This window comes from Cucurbita maxima, unplaced genomic scaffold (assembly GCF_002738345.1).
Source record: "Cucurbita maxima cultivar Rimu unplaced genomic scaffold, Cmax_1.0 Cma_Scf00011, whole genome shotgun sequence".
Lineage (NCBI taxonomy): Eukaryota > Viridiplantae > Streptophyta > Magnoliopsida > Cucurbitales > Cucurbitaceae > Cucurbita > Cucurbita maxima.
This window is the reverse complement of record NW_019272027.1, coordinates 1,571,260-1,592,081: the sequence shown is the minus strand read 5'-3', so window position 1 is coordinate 1,592,081 and position 20,822 is coordinate 1,571,260. Positions and strand designations below refer to the sequence as shown.

At 35.2% G+C, this 20,822-nt stretch overlaps 2 protein-coding genes across 4 annotated transcripts; both read right to left on the bottom strand.

Moving 5' to 3' along the window:
• Positions 1-1,569: 1,569 nt before the first annotated feature.
• On the bottom strand, positions 1,570-4,067 carry LOC111486212. 3 transcript variants are annotated; one of them, XR_002718817.1, is made up of 4 exons: positions 3,866-4,067; positions 2,897-3,057; positions 2,599-2,749; positions 1,570-1,848 (listed from the first exon to the last, which is right to left on the bottom strand). XR_002718817.1 is itself a non-coding variant. In XM_023133258.1 (3 exons), exons 1-2 carry the CDS (start codon positions 4,015-4,017, stop codon positions 2,907-2,909), a joined length of 303 nt encoding a protein of 100 aa, XP_022989026.1. In that variant the 5' UTR covers positions 4,018-4,067; the 3' UTR covers positions 1,570-1,848; positions 2,897-2,906. The 3 variants fall into 3 exon arrangements, 2 of the variants coding, with proteins under 2 accessions (XP_022989026.1, XP_022989027.1); XM_023133258.1 differs by lacking the exon at positions 2,599-2,749; XM_023133259.1 differs by lacking the exon at positions 2,599-2,749 and having other exon boundaries at positions 2,939-3,057; positions 3,866-4,065.
• Positions 4,068-18,846: 14,779 nt separating this feature from the next.
• Positions 18,847-20,416, bottom strand: LOC111486004 (putative UDP-glucose glucosyltransferase). Its single transcript, XM_023132992.1, has one exon. It carries the CDS (start codon positions 20,359-20,361, stop codon positions 18,922-18,924), a length of 1,440 nt encoding a protein of 479 aa, XP_022988760.1. The 5' UTR covers positions 20,362-20,416; the 3' UTR covers positions 18,847-18,921.
• Positions 20,417-20,822: the final 406 nt, after the last annotated feature.

Here is a 20,822-nt window from a genome sequence, read left to right as displayed (position 1 = left end):
AAAAAAAAAAAAAAAAAAAAAAAAAAAAAAAAAAAAAAAAAAAAAAAAAAAAAAAAAAAAAAAAAACAATCAACTTACGAGCATGAGAATGGGTAGAGACAGATGAAATCAGAACAAACAAAATAAGACACAGACAGACTTTTAGAGAACATTTATCCCATCGGAAAAAATGTGGATACCACCAAAAATACTAATAATAATTAGCCACATTATTTGTGTAAATAGGCTTATCACCCAAAGAAAACACCACAAGGCAAAGAAACCACTGCATGCACTCAATTACTTTCTATCCAGTTCAACAGGTACCCATAGCACATCCAAAGGATTGTCATGTCACTGATTTCATTGGATTTGGTATCTAAGGCACTTAGGACGACTTCACATATTATATCCAGTAGCCATACAGATCCAAATCGAAACAAATCTTTACATCTTTCTTTACATACCCATTAATATTCTTAAGAAATCTTATTCACTGATGCTTAGCTAAACTTTCTTTTCCTTTTCAAGACGTAAAATGGTAGACCCTGTGTAAGTTCAATCCCTTTGGCCATTCACAAAGTGACCTCTCAAAGCGACAAGTTCCCACTTCCCTGTAATGGTAGAGGAATCCATAAGAGGATCACCCACAAAAGGGCCTACTTAATGGAACACAACTAATGCTTTCTCCAAGAGAATGGGACTTCTGTCTCGCAATCTCATTACCCTAATTCTTTTTATCTAATAAGTTTTTAATGGATAACCATCATGCAGCCGGCTTAGAATTGACAGATCACAGTAAATGTTAACCCAAGATTGCCTATGCTCCAGTATTTGCACCCAGAAGCTTGTATCATTTTTTGCACATTAGTTTGACGAGGGCACGTGGTTGTTGCAAACTTACAGTTTGGTAGTGTCTCATTTTGAAGGTGGAAGTTCGAAAGTGAATTTTTTCTTTGGGTCTTTGTCAAAAAAAGGTTGAGCACTTATAGAGTTCAAAAGAGGTTGCCTAACTACATGTTCATTTTTGCAGCTTTATGCTAGAATAAGCTCCTCCAAATTTGGGATATTGGCTGATGTTTTCTCAAGAATAGTGGGAGGGAACTTGTTTCAATGGGCATCCGAGAACCATCTAGACTAATGCAGCAAGGGCTCTAGTTTGGAGACCTGGTTTGATAGAATTCAAAGAGTTCCAAGGGATTGAGTGGTGCCATGAAATTTTCTAGAATCCACTTAGATTTCTCAACCACTCGGTGCTAATGAAAATCTTTGCCAATTAGGAGTCTTGTGGGATCTTATTGGTTTGGTAGAGGATATTTTATCTGCCATATATGTAGGGCCTTTTGCTAATAAAAAGCTTCGTTCCCCATCCCACAACAAAGAATGAAAAAAAAAAAAAAAGTTTCAATTTGGAACTCAACAAACATCAGCATTACTCACATGGTTCAAACGGAAAAGGTGTTGGCCGATCTAAAAGTTAGGAAAGCTACCGAGGGCAAGTTTCATTGCAACCTATCCAACCTCTGCAAATTAGCAAGTGTTAGTACAGCCGCTGGAAATTCAAAGTTTAGCATCAACACAACACTCAGATGGAGTTTAGAATATTATCCACTATTTGATTGACACTACGTCAAATAAAAATTCTTTTTAATTGTAAATCAATCACAGACATTGTGAACAATGATGAACAAGAAATAACAGCTCGACCATACGAGTATCTAGCAAATGTTTTAATCCCAGTTCTGATTATAAAGAACACTTATTATCCTATTCCAGACCATAGTTTCTGATGTATCAACTCTTCAAGAGTCCCCTGCACCCTCATATTGCCGCACATAGATGTGTTTAATCCCATTGAACTTTAAGTACCTGAAAGGGGCACCGCAGCTGTGAGAAGCAATCAAGAAGTTTACTAATTAAATCATCTTCTTATCTTCTAAGTGTTTTTGTGCCAAAATACAAGACAACGATAATGATTGGACCCATGAAACAGGCACCTAAGTGATTTATCAGCCAGATGGACAAAAGTTTTACACATAATGTATAACTACAAGTGAAGAAATAAGCATGACATTCTCACTATTGTGTCTTAATGAGAAAAGGCAATAATATAAAACTGTAGAAATTTCTAGTCTATTTAAGGGAGATGGTTTCGCCAGCAATTTCTTTAAATGATCGCAAGGGTTTCCAATTTCACTTGAAACTTTTATGATTATCATTTTAGCAGTCTGACACCAAATATTGAAGTTGAGAGACCGGCAACAAACTGAAACAGTGTGGCAAAATAAATTCAATGAGAAAGGAGATGTATGGCAAATTGGACGTACGTGGGCAATGTCATCAAAACATGATAAAGCATGGTATCCAAATCTAACAATTTATAGAACTTGAATACAAAGAAAAAATAAATAAATAATTTTCAAAAAAATTATTAGAATTCCCTCCCACCCAGCACCAAACTTTTAGAAATTAACAGTTGCATAGCAACTTTTCTGCCTATCGTCATCAAGGATCAAGCATCTAGATTTTCTGGTTCCCAGTTTCCATATAAGTTGGATAATACTTGGATCCAATGTATTATCCAGAAGAAAAAGCACAAGAAGACATAGAAAAACCTACAAAATTGTGTCAGCCTCCTGCTCAGAATGAGCGAATGTCCTTGAGCATCATCCATCTTCCACATTCCTGCCTATCAATTCCATCCCAAACTCAAATGCTGTGTGTGGGAGAAGCTAATCACCTATACTTAGTGTTGTTTGACTATTTTTACCTACCATTCCATAAACAGAAACCATTGCTTTGAAAAATTAACAATTGAAATGCATCCCAAGGATCTAGGCCACTAAAAGTAACAATAAGAGAGATAAAAAACTACTGTACTGTGCATATAGCGTGTCCTAGAACAAGCAAGACTCACAAAGAGACCACTAGCGATCTTGACAAGTACGGCAGAAGGTACCATGAGACAGCTCGCAAAAAGCCCTGACATTAATAGTGAGGTGGGATGTCAAACAGGATGCTGCTGTCACGCTATAAATGGGCAAAAAGGATTGAACGCATCCCAATTCTCCCAAGCTCCTAGAGTAAGAAAACAATGAAAATAACAGTTAAAGAAACAAAGAACTACAGATAATAACAAGCGGATCACCCAGAAAATTCAGCAACATCCATTAATAATTATAGAATAAAGAAGTTGTATTTTCTGTCATAAGCATAAATTGGAAAAAATATATATCATATATGACAGAAAGATGTCAATATGGAATAGAGCCAAAAACAAAAGTAAAATAATTGCTGAATTACAAGCTTGGTGAGTTGTGCCTAATACGTTTGAACTTTAAACAGTGTCTGGTACACTTATCAATGTTTTGCCTAATTCTAAGAAGTCCTAACAAGTTCAATAAGTTTTGGAACACTAAAAAGAGTTACTAAATTTCCACGCCAATTTCCTTTTATCCAAAAAGCATATACAACTAGATGCTGTGAAGAACACGTTGTGTGGTCATAATACAGGAAAATAGAATAGAAGTGGTCACTTCTTTTCATCTACTTTCTACAAGTAACCCCAAGAAATCAGGCGTTAACTAAATAAATGAAAGGCCTACAAATCTATAGACAAGATCCATCAATATATCTAATAAATCTTTGCTCTGATTATTCTCTCCAATTTCTTTTCATCTAATTAAGCTACAAAATCATTTAAAAAAAAAACTCGAGATGCCAAATCTACAAAAATTTGTCAAGCATAGTCCTAGCCACCAGCTAAGTATCAATCAACCACGAAAACGCTAAGGGAACAACCAGGCACTAGGTGAAGACGCTCATGACTAGCATCTACAATTTCGCAACACAATAAAGAAACGTTAGCGGTTATAGCGGAGGAAACCTGGAAGGAGCAGAGAAATGGCGGGCCGGGAGACGCCGAGGAGTAGTGACCGGCGGCGGCCGGAGTTGAGGAGCCGATGGAGTTAACCGGGAAGAAGAAGAGCGCACAGTAGACATTAGCGTCCGAGAAAGAGATCCTGAGCGCCAAGCCATTGTCTTCTCAGATTCTACGCTGCGGCTGTGTTGGGGCTTTGCGAGGGTTTTAGTTTCACTGCAATTCCTTTCGAGATATGGTGTTCTTCGGTGTACCATAGTTATCCTGTGACCTCAGTTTTGGTCCGTTCGATTATAGATAGTTTGGACTTTTTTTAATGGAAAATCAAATCATCCCTAACTTATTATATTATTGGGTCGAGAAACATTAATATCTGACTAGTTAAACTAAGCTTAGTTTACGGGTTTTATTATATTTATGATGTCTTCTAAAAACATATTTATTTGTCACATTAATGTTGGAGAAGTCCGTGCATACATCTATACAACGTTTGAGAAGTGGAGATATGGATGGAGATGAACGAATCTTTTTAAGCTGGGATCGAGACTAAGCTTTTACTTCTATCTCTATTATCGAAGAATCGTGTCGACTTATAAATTCACCTACTTCAACCCCACTTTGTTTTTTTTGGACCAAGTTGATAATTCATTCATCATATACGTCGTTCTAGTTGATCTATATCATATCAGCTCACCAATATTACTAGAGAGGGTCTAGATATTGGAAGGAGATCAACCACGAGCAAATTGTTGGCAAGGTCTCTCATTTTTTTTGGATTATTTATGTTGATTCTTGGCTCAATAGTTTTGTCTCGAGAAGATCTATAACTTTATTAAAGATAGTGAGAACTATGAAGGCCAAAATCGAAAGTTAAAAAATGAGAGAGAAAAAAAAAAGCAAAGACGATGATTGAACTCGAGGTTGATGAAGTCTGGTTCAAGCTAGTTTCCTTTGACAACCATTCTGATCCATTGAAATTAGTTTTACTCTCCGAAAGCATCATAGTTGTAGAAATAGCTCCTATGTTCGATTTTTGTGGTTATCATGTGAAATTGAATAGAGTATAAGCATGTTGGATCCATGGTTAAGTTAATTTATCATTTATCATGTATGATATAAACACGTTGCTATGCCGGGACGATTAAGAGTTCATCAACTAATCCTGAATCGTGAACTCGATTAGATTGACTAGGGTATGTACAATATTTTTAGTAGCTAACAATGATGTGAGTTCATCCTCTTATGATAATTGTACTATGTGGGGGACTGTTAGAAGGTTGCTAGTTGACCTCTACCCTCTGATAATAAATATGTTCCAATTGGCAAGTGTTCACTTTTGTACCTATATGATTACGAGTTAGTATGGATAGAGCTGAGCTCTAAAATGAATGAGCCTTTTAGTATCATACAACACAACGTGGGGCAATAAGGAGATGTCCAACTATCCTTAGTCGTGATCTTTTTTCGGATGACAGCAAGAGACCATATAGGTAGATGATGGTTCGCAGGCATGAAAGTCACTCCTTGATGACGACGACGTTATAGGGGCCAAATAGTGAGATACCAACAAATTCGTACTAGAAAATGTGTATTTGTGGACGGTGTCCATAACAATATGATGAGAATATGAGTTGAACTATGATGAGGTCGCATCTTATGTATTAATGATATATAGGTCGATTATGATAAAAAATGGTCAATAAAGAGCTAATCAAGTTGTCATAGAACCCCAAGATATTCTCGATGAGATAGTTGAGCTTCAAAGAGCTAAATATTAATGATTAATGAGCTTACGAGCGCCTTGATAAAGTGAAAGCCGAGAAACTTTGATGTTACCAAACTAGAACCTTAACTTGATACTCTCCTTCATTTGTAACCAAAACCCACATTGATCCTATCCTTCTCACACGTACACATGGACCCACCAAGTGGGTTCGTATACGTACCCTAGGCCTGGCTTGGTCTGGCACACCGTGTTAACACGTTGTTGGATGCCATAGAAAAAGAAAGACTTGCATGATATCGTTACGAACATAAATATTGAAGGGTATGCATCCGTACTAACATAACATAACGGGAATGTCTCCTGGTGCACATGACATACATAAATGCATGAGGTTCCCATGATTTATAATCATAATATAGCATTAACATCTTTTCCTTTTTCCCTTTCATCCATGACATAGTACATATATGGATGTATGCATGGTAGTCATCACATAATCTATCACATAGCTTTACATGGCCAAACATAACATGAGATACATATTATTTCATTTCATTCACAACATGACATAATGGATATCACATGCATACATAACATAACATTATATGTCATTACATAGAATATGTAAACATAGTATAAATATTATGGCGTATGCAGAGCCCGTGTGTCATGGACCATCTTACATCATTCAATTTTTCAACTCCTATAATAAGGTCACTTACTTGGTTGGCCTTGGCCAAAGTTCCTAACTACTCTGTAACTGCTTCGGAACTATGCTTCAACGTTTAGCTTCACCTATACTAATCCATATCACATGCTTCGAGATATTAATAACTTAGTCTAGTCCAACATAGTGATTACTCCTTATATAAATCCTAAAACTATTTATAATTGAGTAAACAAGAGTTTTACTCACCTCAATTGTCCTAAAAAATAGCTTTAGGAGGGTCAAAAACTTAGGAATCGTTATAAAATATATATATTGAGCTGTCTAATCCGCCAAGCCAAGCCAAGCCAACACTAAGCTGATATAAGCCTCGACTAAGAGCAGAACATGCACCTGGCACTCATGCGCGGGTCGTCACCATGACTTGCAGAGTGGGAGCGAAAATGCGTTGCGAGTTTGAGGGCGTGCAAATTGAGACTTGAGAAGGGATGTTGGGTGGTTGATTTCGTGAAAACGACGCTTCTCTAGAAATCGTTTTTTTAAATATTTTTTATTTTCAAAATAACTATGGTTACATTTGGTAGACCCAAGAATATGTAAGTACTCTCAATATTTTTTTAACAAGACTCTGTTCGGTTCGGGTCAACTCGAAAATTTGTCCAATGAATATGAAACCTGAATTGAACCTATTTGATTTCAAAAAATTAACGTAACTCAATCCGAAATATTATCTAACCCAATCCAATCCAACCCAATCCAACCCAACTCTTATAATTTAAATTGGGTTGGGTTAGTTTGGGTTATCGAGTTCAATATACATCTTTTACTTTAATCAACTTATTAATTCTTTTTTTAATTAAATATTACATTTTGAAATAATACAACTCCTAATTAAATTTGTTTAAGGATATTAAATTATTTAAAAAATTAAAATCATAGCAAAATTAAATCAATACCAAATAAACCAAATTGGCAATTTTCTAAATAAATATGATATTAAAAAAGTTGAATAAGTAAATTGGTATGGAGTTGAAAACACATGGTTTGAAATTTGCAGTTATTTTGGAATAAAATGGCCTTTTTGAATATAATATTCAATCAAATATCAGTTTCCACAAACTTTCACAAATATAATAAATAAATAAAATATTTCAAACAAATCAAAGGATATATATTTAATAAATGAAAAAAAAAAACATTAGGCTATATATAAGACAACTTTTAAATTTCTCTGGACAGAAGTACAAAATGAACATGAAAGAATATAACATGTTTGAAAACATTTACACATGTCAAGCTGCTCATGCTAAAACATTGCGACATGTTCAGAGATAGAATATAACAAAAATCTTCCATTGTCGGATAGGGAAACAAGACAGTCTTTTCGGCAGATTAGTGGCCCGCGCCGCGGTGACTCGGACCTGAATAAGCTTTGTATACATGAGGAAGTTTCGTTGCTGGAGAAATCGACGAAGAAGGATAATGTTCGAGAGGTCTCGAGGCATAGAGTTGAACGGAGGAGAGCAAGAGGAAGAAGATGAAGATGGAGATGGCATTGAGAGCCAAAGGGAGAGATTTGGAGTTCATTTTAGTTGAGAGAAAAGGGTGGGATTGTTTGGTATAATTGATTGAGAAAGGGTTGATATTGTTTGTTTATATAAGAAAAAGAAAGGAAAAGGTTAGGTGATTTGACTTTGAGGCGTAGGTGACCGAAGTTGGCGGAGAAATGCCCTTCTTTTGTATGATGTTTTAAAAATGGGAACTTCAAAATCTTCAAACTTTGACAAATCAAATAACCAAAAAGTTTCCGACGATATGTATTAGTGGTGGGAAATTGAGCTGTAACGGCTCAGATCCACCGCTAGCAGATATTGTCCTCTTTGGGTTTTTCCTTTCGGGCATCCACACCCTTATAAATGGTGGTTTGTTCTCCTCCCCAACCAATGTAGAACATCACATGAGCGGGATTACAAATGATATTAGAGTTAGATATTGAGTGGTGTGCTAACGAGGACATTGGGTCCTAAAGGTGGATGGATTGTGAGATCCCACATCGGTTGGAGAAGAGAACGAACTAGCGGCGGGCTTGAACGGTTACAAATGGCATCAAAGCTAGATACTAAATGGTGTGCCAGCAAGGACACTGAGTCCTAAAAGGGAATGGATTGTGAGATTCTATATCAGTTGGAGAGTGAAACAAATGGTATCAGAGCTAGATATTGAGCAGTATGCCAGCGAGAACACTAGATATCAAAGAATGGTGGATTATGAGATCTTACATCGGTTAGAAAGGAGAACAAAACATTGTTTATAAGAATGTGAAAATCGTGAGATAGACGACGATACGTAACGTACTAAAGTAGCTAAGAGATTGATAGTTTGGTATCAAAGACTTTGTTTGCAAGGTTAAGCATGTGGTTAGAATTGGGGAAGCAAGTCAATGGCTGCTAGAAAATAAAAATGAGTAGGTAAAAGGGTGGGTTATTTTAGGACTAAATTTGCTATATATTGTAGATTCCATTTCATTTTAGTTAGTATATTTTTTAATATTTAATTTTTTAAATCTTTTTAGGATATTAATTTTATAAATTTTATAAGATTATGATGTATTAATTAAAAAACTCTTCAACAAATGATGTAAATTAATTCATAATAGATATATAGTTTTAATTGAATAAATAAATATACTAAATTATTTCATAAAATATATTTAATACATCACATGTCGGTGTATTAAATGTTACAATTTTTACTTTATATTTAATTTCACTAATTTGAATAAAAAGTAATGTAAAAATCTAAGTTCAATAAATTTTAATAATATTACGATTTTTAAAATTTAAAGTTTCATTAATCCCCATAAATTAACTAATAAATAATTTTATTGACATTAACAAAGATTATAGCTCGAACATAGATTATTTGTTGGATATATCTTTAATCAATAAATAAATTATAATTAATTTATTAGTATCAAATAATTAAGTAGGTTAATTCAATAATTAGTTTATTACTATCAAATAATTAAGTAGGCTAATTCAATATTTAATTTATTACTCTCAAATAATTAAGTAGGTTCATTCAATAATTAATTTATTACTATCAGGTTAATTCAATTCATTATTTTAAAGAAAATTTTATACAATCCTTGATTATAAAAATTAATATAAATAATATAATTATTTTTAATAGGATAAATACGTATTTTAAATAAATATAAATAAAAATAAAAATAAGAGAGAACCAAAAAGAGAAGGGTATAGTACCCTTACTCATTTGTATGTGTTAGACGAACACGATTCTCCACAATGGTATGATATTGTCCACTTTGAGCAAAAGCTCTCATGGTTTTGCTTTGGGCTTCCCAAAAGGCCTTATCCTAATGGAGTTAGTATTCCTCACTTATAAATCCATGATCATTCCCTAAATTAGCCGATGTGGGACTTTCATCATCCAACACCTCCCCTTAATCGAGGCTCGACTCCTTTGGAGTCTTAGTCATTTTTGACTGCCTTCGTACCTTCGAGGAGGCTTGACTCCTTTTTTCTTTTTGGAGTCCTTTGTTCGACATTCGAGAATTTGCCAATCTATTGGCACGACTAAGTTTTAGAGCATAGCTCTGATACCATGTTAGACGAACACGACTCTCCACAATGATATGATATTGTCCACTTTGAGCGGAAACTCTCATGGCTTTGCTTTGGGCTTCCCAAAAGGCCTCATCCCAATGGGGTTAGTATTCCTCACTTATAAATTCATGATCATTCCCTAAATTAGCCGATGTGGGACTTTCATCATCCAACAGTATGCTACATTAGTGGCGAATCACTATGAGTAATTCCTGCTTTATGTCGAGATAAATGATTCATGTTTTTTTATTGAACTACACTCATCGACCTCCCACTGAACTACGAGCATGAGTAAGTAGGCAGCTAGGGAGAGGGGCGATTGAGCTCATTGAGATCCTAGATTAAACCGCGGAAGCTAAGTTAGCTATTTTGATAGTGCAACAATGAGTTTCATAAAATAACAAATTCGACTAGATTTTAAATTTCTTAACCAACACTATTATTCAACTGGATAAGACATATACTATCAAATTATCGTCGAACGGATATCTTTTTAATGGCATCTACTCGACAAAACGAGTACACACTTAGAATAATTTTTTTTTGAAAAAAGGTTGAAAACATTACAACTATTGGATTTTGACTTTATGAAATTTGACCACCAAATTACCAAAAATAGAATAATTAAATCAATAGTCAAAGGGGAATAAGGAAAAGAGTGTACCGTGTTGGATTTCCGTATGCAAGACATTTTCAAGGCTTGCGCCAGCCATGGCCGACATTAGTCCACACACGCATCCACTTATCAAACCACTCTCTGCCACGTGAAGGTTCATACCTATAAGAAAGCCTGATTTTTATAAGATTTTGGAGCGCAAAAAGCTAGGAATGGGTCCATAAAAGTTTGGTTAAGGTACCAATTTCCCTCACCAAATCTAATCATTCACATGTTTGAATAAAGGGGTAACTTGAAGGCTAGCAGGCCATCTACGCCGACAATGAACGACATTTGTATCGCCCACCTTGCCAAAACGGGCAATGGATAGTATGAAAGGCAACGTTTGGTCCCTTCTCAATTACCGAAACTTTGTGTTGATAAATCAAAATGATAGATCAGCTACTCAACCAATGAATAATTGACTATGAATGTCATTCTAAGTTTATATTTTTGCATTTAGGCAACTTCAACCAATGAATAATTTAACCAAGATTGTTTAGAGTCACGAGACTGGCCCACGAACGTTTATATCTTGTGAACTTTTCGACATTTAAATGCTAAACCGAGAGACAATTTTATGCAATGACTTGGAACTTTATGGGACAATAAGTTGAGTTGAGTTGAATTGTGTTAAAAGACACGATTACTGTTAAAAGAATTAGTCTTCTAATGGGTTAATAAAACTATTGTTTAGGAATTTGTGATTTGGTTTTACTAGTTACTCTTTGTTAGCTAATTTTTTTTGGTTGGTTTGTAGAGATATTTATATAGTTGTTTCAATTCATCAAATAATACATCATTAAGACAACTTTGATGGCATATTGAATTTAGCTTTCTCTTTTTTAACATGGTATCAGAGTCGATTTACCTTGAAAAGTAGCAGCTTTCTAAGGAAAAGATGGGTGATGTGGCAACGGAGAGTAGTTTTGTGCAGCCATCAATTCTAAAGTTGGATGGACATTATGGTCACTCGTCTATGTTGATGGAAAACTTTCTCAGATCAAAATAATATTGGAGTTTGGTTGAGCAAGGAATTCCTACCGCAGCTGAAGGAGATGAAGGAGAAGCTGTTTCGGAAGGACAAAAGAAAGCAATGGAAGATTTAAGTTGAAGGATTTAAAAGCCAAAATCTTTCTCTTGCAAGACGTAGATCATCCAACTCTAGAAACCATTTTGAAGAAAGACAATCAAGGATATTTGGAACTCCTTGAAACAGAAGTACAAGAGAACCGCTAGAATCAAACGTGCATAATTGCAAGCTCTTCGCAAGGAATAAGAGGTTATTCACATGAAGATAGGAGAATCAATGTCAGATTACTTTGCTCGAACTTTCATAATTGCCAGTAGAAAGAGAATCTATGGAGAGAAGATGACAATCATTGACATCATAGAAAAAATCCTAAGTTTTATGACTTCTAGGTTCGACTATGTCATTTGCTCAATTGAGGAGTCTACTGATTTGGATTCCTTGTCCATTGATGAGTTACAAAGTAGTCACTTAGTGCACGAGCAACGCATGAATGACCATGTTTATGAGGAAGAACAAGCTCTAAAAGTCACACATTATGGAAGTTTTGGTAGCAGAGGAAGAGGACATGGTGGCTTTCGAGGACGAGGTAGAGGAAGAGGTCGACAAAATGTGTCATAAAAACTTAAACACTATATCAATTAAAAATGAGTTTTTAAGTATCATAAAAATGTGTGTTAATTTTTTTAAACTAAACAAATTTTTTGCTGGTTCATCTTAGCAACTTTTAACATATTTCCAAGCACTTTTTCGAGGGTAGTTGTAGTATAGTGATAAGTATTTCCATTTGTCACTTAGGTGATCCGGTTTCGATCACCGGCAATGGAGCCAAAAACTATGATTGCTTGTGAAGGCTCTAATAAAAAAAATGATATAGTCCAAGAGAGCAATATGTATTTTTTTAGCTCGTTTCAACAAATTCTCAAGCCTTTTTTTGACGTTATTGTAGTATAAATGAAAGTATTCGCACTTATTATGCAGGTGACTCGAGTTTTATCGTTGATAACAACGTCAAAAAGTATATCAATTCAAAATGAGTTTTTAGTATCATTCAAACGTATGCTAATTTTTTTAAACTAAACAAATATTTTGCTCGTACCTTTTAGCAACTTTTAACAAATTCCCAAACCTTTTTTCAGTGTTGTTGTAGCATAGTGGTAAGTATTCCGTCTGTCATGCGGTGACTCGGGTTTGATACCCGGCAACAGTGCGTAAAACTATGATCGCTTGTGAGGGCTTTAAGAAAAAATGATATGGTTAATATGTATTTTATGAGCTCGTTTCAACAGATTCTCAAGCCTTTTTTTGAGGTCGTTGTAGTATAAATGTGTGTTGAATTCTTTAAACATAACAAATATTTTGCTGGTGGAATTTAGCAGCTTTCAACAAATTCCCAAGTGCTTTTTCGAGGGTACTTATAGTAAAGTGCTAAGTATTCCTGCCTATCACGCGGGTGACTCGGTTTCGATCCCCAGCAACCGTGTCAAAAACTATGATCACTTTTTGTAGAAAACAATATAAATTAAAAATGAGTTTTTAAGTATATCATAAAATGTGTGTTGATTTTTTTAAACTTAACAAATTTTTTGTTGGTGGGTTTTAGAAATTTTTAACAAATTCTGATATGAACCAAAAGACATCAATCATACGATATACTTCAATGAAGATGTGAAGAAAAGGTTGTCAAAATTATCAAAAGATGTTTCAATTCATGCCACATTGAAGAAGAATGAAGTTTGATTGTTATAAATTTTGGGTGGGTTACAATTTAGAGTTATTGTATTTCATTTATGTATTTTAAGACTTTATTTAGTATAGGTTAGAATTACATAATGGTTAATTATGGCCATTAGGTATGAATGTTACAACTCTCGGAATGAGTAGTTTCATTTTGAGGCTATATAAAGCCATGTATGTTGTATGGGTAAGAGACTTGAAAAATATAGCAAAAGAAGCATTTGTGCTCTTCTTTAGTCAATGACTAAGTTTCTTTGCAATTCTATGTAGTTTAGGTTGCATATAGAATCATTCAAGCTCGACATGATCAATCTTACTTGTGGAGTGATTCGAATCTCAAGCAAGTGTTCTTGCCTTGAGATATTTGATCAACAAGAATCATTCAAGCTAGACATGATCGATCTTGCTTGTGGAGTGATTCGAATCTCAAACAATGTTCTTGCCTTGAGATATTCGATCAACAATGTAATCCGAATCTTACTCCCCTTGTAGTGGTTCCATATCTTATCAAATTCCCAGGTGCTTTTTCTAGTGTCGTTGTAGTATAGTAATGAATATTCCCCCTGTGGGTTCGATCCCCGGAAACAGCGCCAAAAACTATGATAATCGCTTATGAAGGCTCTACAAAAAATGATATAGTTCAAGAACACAATATATATTTTTTTTAAGATCCTTTCAAAAGATTTTCAAGCCTTTTTTTTTTATTACCTTGTTGTACTATAAATGTAAGTATTTGTGACAGATATGGAGGTGATAGGATTCCGTCCCCGCTAACAGTACCAAAAACTATAATCGCTTGTGAAGACTCTAATAAAAAGTAAAATAGCCGGCGTCCAAAACTATATCAATTAAAAATATATTTCTAAGTAGCATAAAAATGTGTGTTTTTTTTTAACATAACAAATTTTTTGCTGGTGGGTTTTAGCAACTTTTAATAGATTACCAAATGCTTTTTCGAGGGTTGTTGTAGTATAGTGGTAAATATTCCTGCCTGTCATGCAGGTGGCCCAGGTTCTATGGTCGCTTGTGAAGGCTCTAATAAAAAATGATATAGTTCAAGAATGCAATATGTATTTTTTTGACGTCGTTGTACTATAAATGTTAGTATTCACGATTGCTATGTAGGTGACCTGGGTTTGATCGTCGACAACAGCGTCGAAAACTATATTAATTAAAAATGAGTTTCTAAGTATCATAAAAATGTGTGTTGATTTTTTTTAAACTTAACAAAGTTTATGCTAGTGGGTTTTAGCAACTTTTAACAGATTCCCAAGTGCTTTTTCGAGGGTCGTTGTAGTATAGTGGTTAGTATTCTAGCCTGTCATGCGGGTGACCCGGGTTTGATCCCCGGCAATGACGCCGAAAACTATGATCGCTTGTGAAGCTAATAAAAGATGATATAGTTCAAGAATACAATATGTATATTTTCGTTTTAACCGACTCTGAAATTGTAAGTTTTACCTCGTTATAACAGATTTTGAAACTATAAGTGACGACTTGGATACAAGTGACCCGGATTTGATGGTCGACAACATTGTCAAAAACTATATCAATTAAGAATTAGTTTCCAAGTGGCTTAAAAATGTGTGTTGAATTTTTAAACTCATTAAACTTTTTGCTTGTGGGTTTTTGCAAAATTTTAACAGATTCACAAGGGCTCTGTGGAGGGTCATTGTAGTATAGCGGTAAGTATTCTCTCCTGTGATCCCCATTAGCGGTGTCAAAAACTATGATCGCTTGTGAAGGCTCTTTTTAAATCGTTTCAACACATTCTGAAGCCTTTATTTTATTTTTACGTTGTTGTACTATAAATGTAATTATTCGCTACTATTATGTAGGTGATTTGAAGCCTTTTTTTGACGTTGGTGTATTATAAATGTAAGTATTTGTTACTGTTATGCAGGTGACCCGAGTTTGATGGTCGACAACAGCGTCGAAAGTATATCAATTAAAAATGAGTTTCTAAGTAGCATAAAAATGTGTGTCGATTTTTTTTAGGTGGGTTTTAGCAACTTTTAACAGATTCTCAAGCACTTTTTTGAGGATCGCTCAAGTATAGTGGTAAGTATTCTTGCCTATCACACTGGTTACTTGGTTTCGATCCTTGGCAACGGCACCAAAAACGATGATTTCTATTGAAGGCTTTAATGAAAAATGATATAGTTCGCCTTCAATGAAAAATGATATAGTTCAAGAATAAAATATGTATTTTTTTTTGCTTGTTTCAACCGATTCTCAAATCTTTTTTTGACGTCGTTGTATAACAAATGTAAGTATTCGCGACTGTTATGCAGGTGACCTGGGTTTGATCGTGGACAAAGCTCGAAAACTATATCAATTAAAAATGAGTTTCTAAGTGGCATAAAAATGTGTGTTGATTTTTTTAAACTTAACAAATTTTTTCTTGTGGGTTTTAGCAACTTTTAAAAGATTCCCAAGCACTTTTTCGAGGGTCGTTGTAGTACAGTGGTAAGTATTCTTGCCTGTCACGTGGGTGACCCTAGTTTCGATCTCCGGCAACGACGCCAAATACTATTATGATTGCTTGTGAAGGCTCTAATAAAAAATGTTATAGTTCGAGAACACAATAAGTATTTTTTGTATGTATTCGCGCCTCTGATGCAGGTGATCCAGGTTTGATCGTCAATAACATCGTCGAAAATTATATAAATTAAAAAATGAGTTCCTAAGTATCATAAAAAATTGTGTTGATTTTTTTAAACTTAACCAATTTTCTGATGGTGGGTTTTAGCAACTTTTAAAAAATTTCCAAGCGCTTTTCGAGGGTCGTTGTAGTATAATGGTAAGTATTCTTGCCTGTCACGTGAGTTACCTAGGTTTGATCCCCGACAACGGCGCCAAAAACTATGATCGCTTATGAAGGCTCTAATAAAAAATGATAAAGTTGCATATTCAGGTCTAATACATTGTTGTATCCCGACAGCGGGATATTTCTCTTTCTAACCATACAAGTTGCATATTCAAGTCCAATACGTTGATGATAAAGTTGTATATTCAGGTCCAATACGTTGTTGCATCCTGGCGGCGGGACATTTCTCTTTCTAACCATACAACTACTAATAAGTGGATTGTGATTCTCAATACACTAGTCTAAATAGAGGGACAAACACCCATAGAATTACATAGATTCTTTTAAGAATTCCAATCTCGAAGAAATGATATAGTTGAAGAATACAATATTTATTTTTTTAGCTAGTTTCAAAAGATTCTCAAGCCTTTTTTTGGCGTTATTGTACTATAAATGTAAGTATTCACGCCGTCACGCAGGTGATTCGGGTTTGACCATCGACAATAGAGTCGAAAACTATATCAATTGAAAATGAGTTTTTAAATATTATAAAAATGTGTGTTCATTTTTTTAAACTTAAGTGCTTTTTTTAGGGTAGTTGTAGTATAGTGGTAAGTTTTACACACATGTCGTGCAGGATCTGTGTTTGATCCCCGCCTGTTAAGGATATTTAGTAATAAATTATAGTTTACCATATATATTATATTTGATATTTTATTATAAGGCAAATATCTCTAATATTTGTCTTATTATCATAGGTATCTTCCATTTATTGTTATTTCCATTTATTACTATTTCCATATCCTTGTAATTTATTTGATTATAAATAAGATGACTTTCACACCATTTAGGTGTGGTGGATTAATCAAACATTCACACCGCCAACAGCGCCAAAAACTTTGATCCTTTGTGAAGGGTCTAATAAAAAATGATATATTTCAAGAATGGAATATGTATTCTTGTAGCTTGTTTCAACAGATTCTCAAGCCTTTTTTTGACGTCGTTGTACTATAAATGTAACAGGTGATTCGGGTTTGATCGTCGACAACAGCGTTGAAAACTATATTAATTAAAAATGAGTTTTTCAGTATCATAGTGTGTTGATTTTTTTAAATTTAACAAATTTTTTGTTGGTGGATTTTAGCAACTTTTAAGAGCGTAGTGGTAAGTATTTCCATGTTTCATGTGGGTTACCTAAGTTTGATCCCCATCAACTTGCCAAAAACTACGATTGCTTGTGGAGGCTCTAATAAAAAATGATATAGTTCAAGAATGCAATAAGTATATTTTTAGCTATTATGCAAGTGACCCGAGTTTGATCGTGGACAACAACTTCAAAAACTATATCAATTAAAAATGAGTTTTTTTTTATCATTCAAACCTATGTTAATTTTTTAAACTAAACAAAATTTTTGCGGGTGGGTTTTAGCGACTTTTAACAAATTCCCAAACTCAATAAGTATTCCCTTTTATCACGCGGGTGACCTGGGTTCGATCCCCAACAACGGGCAAAAAATTATAGTTTAAAAATAAAATATGTATTTTTTTAAGCTCGTTTCAAGAGATTCTCAAGTCTTTTTTTCACGTCGTTGTAGTATAAATGAAAGTATTCGCGTCTCACCTGTTATGTAGGTGACCCGGGTTTGATCGTCAACAATAGCGTCGAAAACTATATCAATTAAAAATGAGTTTTTAAGTATCATAGTGGGTTGATTTTTTTAAACTTAACAAATTTTTTGTTGGTGGGTTTTAGCAACTTTTAATAGATTTTCAAGCGCTTTTTCGAGGGTGTTGTAGTATAGTGGTAAGTATTCCTGTCTGTCACATAGTAAAAAATGATATAGTTCAAGAATGCAATATGTATTTTTTTAGCTTGTTGTAAATGTAAGTATTCGTGCTTGTTATGCAGGTGACTCGGGCTTGATCATCGACAACTACGTCAGAAACTATATCAATCAACGCCTGTCATGCAGGTAAATCGGGTTTGATCACCGACAACAGCTTTAAGAACTAGAGCGCTAAATATAAATGAGTTTTTAGTATCATTCAAATGTATATTGATTTTTTTAAACTAAAACTTTTATTGCTTGTGAAGGCTCTAATAAAATATGATGTAGTGCAAGAATATACTGTATTTTTTAGCTCCTTTCAACCGATTCTCAAGCTTTTAACGGATTTCCACTTTTTTTTTTTTTTTTTAGTATGTATAATGATAAATATTTCTGTTTGTCATACAGGTGACTCGGGGTTGATCCTCGACAACAGCGTCAAAAATTAGATCGCTATAATATGAATTTTTGTATCATTCAAATATGTTAGATTTTTTTAAACTAAACAAAATTTCTTGCATATTTGACAGATTCCCACCATTTTTTTTACAGTTGTTGTAGTATGTATAATGGTAAGTATTTCCGCCTTTTATGCAGGTGACCCAAGTTTGATCCTCGACAACAGCGTCAAAAACTAGATCACTATAATATGAGTTTTTGTATCATTCAAATGTGTGTGGATTTTTTTGAACTAAACAAATTCATGCCGGTGAGTTTTAGCTCCTTTTAGCAAATTCCCAAGCCTTTTTTCAAAAGTCGTTGTAGTACACCGGTAAGTATTTTCCAATGTTATGCAGGTGACTCGAGTTTGATCCTCGACCATCATAAACTATATCGCTAAAAAAAAAATGAGTTTTTAATATCATTCAAGATTAATGGTTAGAATAGTTTAATCACATGGAGGATTAATTTTTCTTAAAAAAGTATTAATATTTATTGTATTTGAAGCCAAATTCCATCCAGTTCTGACCGAACTCTTTTTACTCAAAGTTGCCTCTCACGCATCTCTTCTTAATCTCATCAACAAACTCTTGGATGTTCTTGTGGGAGGATCCGCCGTCCACCACGGCCGCCGCCGCTGCCTGCTTCAATTTCAAAGCATTCCGCCTGAATTCTCCTCCGCTGCTCTCGCGGATCATCACCTCCGATATGCATCTCACAATCTCATCCCTTGAAATCAACTCATTTGCCTCTGCACCACGCGACAGCCTCACCCCAACTCCATAATCCTCCACCAAAAACTTAGCATTGGTCACCTGATCCCCCCACTGCGGAAACGCCACCACCGGCACGCCGTTGCCGATGGCTTCCACCGACGAATTCCACCCACAATGCGTGATAAAGCACCCAACAGATTCATGCGACAAAACCCTCTCTTGGGAACTCCATTGCACCACTTTTCCCCTCTCCCCTGCTTTCTCCATCACCTCTTCTGGCAAAACATGGCCCTTTAACCCGTAAACATCATCGGGCGGTTTCATAACCCATAAGAATGAGAACCCTGAATTGCACAGCCCGTAAGCGAGCTCGTCTATTTGCTCTTGTTTCAAGTGAACGATGCTTCCAAATGAAACGTACACAACGGATTGTGGGGGCTTTGAGTTCAGCCATTCCACACAATCCTCTGCTTTTAAGCAGTGGCCGGAGACCTCTGTTTCTAAATTTTGAGGGTTTATGAACAATGGGCCGATGGGTTTCAAAGGAGTGATGTTAGACATGTAATTGATGATGTCTTTCTCGAGTTCACCAAAAGTATCCATCAAAATACAAAAGGGTGTCGATAATTTACTGAATTGGGATAACAGAACATTCCCCAAAACACCATAAATGTTATTTGGATGCAAGAAGCTTGGGATTTCGTCGTTCTTCAAAAGTGGCAAAATTGGGAGATGAACGTCGATTTTGGGTTCCAATTCAGAAGGGAACGGGACGGATTTGTGGAAACAGTGATAGTAAATTGAGAACACAGCGCATGATTGAACCCAAAGAATGGCACAGGGGATTTCGAGCTCCTTTGCAACTTCACAAGTCCATGGCAAAAAGGGGTTCACAATCAGGCAAGAAACAGAGCGGTTTTCGGCTGTTTGGTTCTTGATCAGGCCGGCGAGCGACGGCCGGCCGAAAAGCTCGATCTGGTTGACGACGCGTTCCAAGTTTACATCCTTAGGATTGAGCTCTTGGAGGCCATCTTCGAAGAATTCAAATCTGATGAACCCATTGCCGACCGGAGTGGGACAGTCGCCGGCGCCGATACTTCCAGCTTTCTGGAGTGTTTTGCCGAAATGCACTGCCGTGGAAATGGTGACGAGAAGGCCCTCGGCGGCGAGTTTCTTGGCAAGTCTGAGAGTGGGGTTGATGTGTCCTTGGCCGGGATAGCATACAAGGAAGACATGGCAAGGAGCTTCTTGAGAATTAGTCATGGCTGACTTTGAGGGATGTAGATAACTAGAAATGGGTATTATATAATTGATGAACTCGTATTCATTTTGTTTTAATGTTTGTTTGAATGTTTGTAGTTTGAATCATTGAAAAATTGTGCAAAAAGTGGATAAAAAAATGGAAAGGGAAAGAAGTGTTAGCGGTAGGTAATTATCTTGTTCATGAAGCATGGCAAATACTAAACTATTTGTTCATAGAGATGATGCCATCCATGACGAACATGTTTCTTGTAGTATTAGGTATTAGATACCTAATGGAAATGGATGTTTGGGTGATGATTATAAATTATAGTTTTAACTTTCAATTTTGGGGTTATCTTACTATATTAAAAACAAAGGATTTTGACCAATTTTGTAGACCAAAATAGTTTATTATATCTCGATCATAATTTAATTTAGTTTTGAATCCATATAAAGATAAGGAGTAGTTAAATTATGAATTT

Excerpts from the sequence above, each read along its gene's own strand:
- LOC111486212 (XM_023133258.1), bottom strand. The coding sequence starts at position 4,017 with ATGGCTTGGCGCTCAGGATCTCTTTCTCGGACGCTAATGTCTACTGTG. Across the intron at positions 3,058-3,865 it reads CATTTCTCTGCTCCTTCCAG|GAGCTTGGGAGAATTGGGAT; the intron begins GTTTCCTCCGCT and ends TTCTTACTCTAG.
- LOC111486004 (XM_023132992.1), bottom strand. The coding sequence starts at position 20,361 with ATGACTAATTCTCAAGAAGCTCCTTGCCATGTCTTCCTTGTATGCTAT.